Raw genomic sequence first — 717 nt, forward strand, 5'->3', positions numbered from 1 at the left:
GGTAGTAGGCTTTTTTACCAGACCATTCGTTATATCCTTGACCCCAAAACATTGTCCTCAGTCTGGGTGATGTGAAGTTCAGCAAGTGGGACTCGAGTAACTGCTTCCTTGGCATTTGCTGTGGTGGCTGTCCTGTGGCACAGAACAGGACTCTCTTGCTTAGGAATTTTGGAGATAAGCTGATTCAGCTGCAGCAGACTTTTCGTCGGTAGAGGATATAACCATTCCTTACTTTGCAGATGACAAGATCGTCATGCTGCCATGTGAATTTTGTGAGGAGCTCTACCCTGCCGAAGATCTGATCCTTCACCAGGTTTAGTACTTTCTTGTGTCTAGGGGATTGCAGTAAAGACCTTCCTCTGCTGCCGTGCCTGAACAAGGGTGCGGTCTGCACTCAGTGATACTGTGAGAACTCGAGCCATTCGGTCTGTGCAAAGCATGGTTTTTAAAGTCCGTCCGTGCTCAACAGGAGAGCTGATTTTTTCCATGTTTCTTGCATAACAGACAGGTTGTAACCCAGCAAGTGCCTTTGCCTCGTTCAGTAAAAGGAGTTCTCCAAAACCACAAGAATATTGTGGTCTGCGTGGTCCTGGGTCCAAAAGCCGTAGGTCTCTCTCTTCATCCCAGCCCCAAGCTATCCAGGAAGAAGGAAACATCATGATTCCCTGTGAATTTTGTGGCATCCAACTAGAAGAGGAGACACTCTTTCACAATCAG

General features: G+C 47.3%; 1 protein-coding gene across 1 annotated transcript in view; it reads left to right on the plus strand.

Moving 5' to 3' along the window:
* The window catches only part of TRAFD1 (TRAF-type zinc finger domain containing 1), a gene marked incomplete at its 5' end in the record, with an annotated part of 10,658 nt that overhangs the window by 3,537 nt on the left and 6,404 nt on the right, over positions 1–717 (plus strand). The window contains one exon of the mRNA XM_010157861.1: positions 647–709. Coding sequence (XP_010156163.1) covers positions 647–709 — 63 coding nt within the window. The remainder of the gene's footprint in view (positions 1–646; positions 710–717) is intronic.

Source organism: Eurypyga helias, unplaced genomic scaffold, assembly GCF_000690775.1.
Source record: "Eurypyga helias isolate BGI_N326 unplaced genomic scaffold, ASM69077v1 scaffold20150, whole genome shotgun sequence".
Classification (NCBI taxonomy): Eukaryota; Metazoa; Chordata; class Aves; order Eurypygiformes; family Eurypygidae; genus Eurypyga; species Eurypyga helias.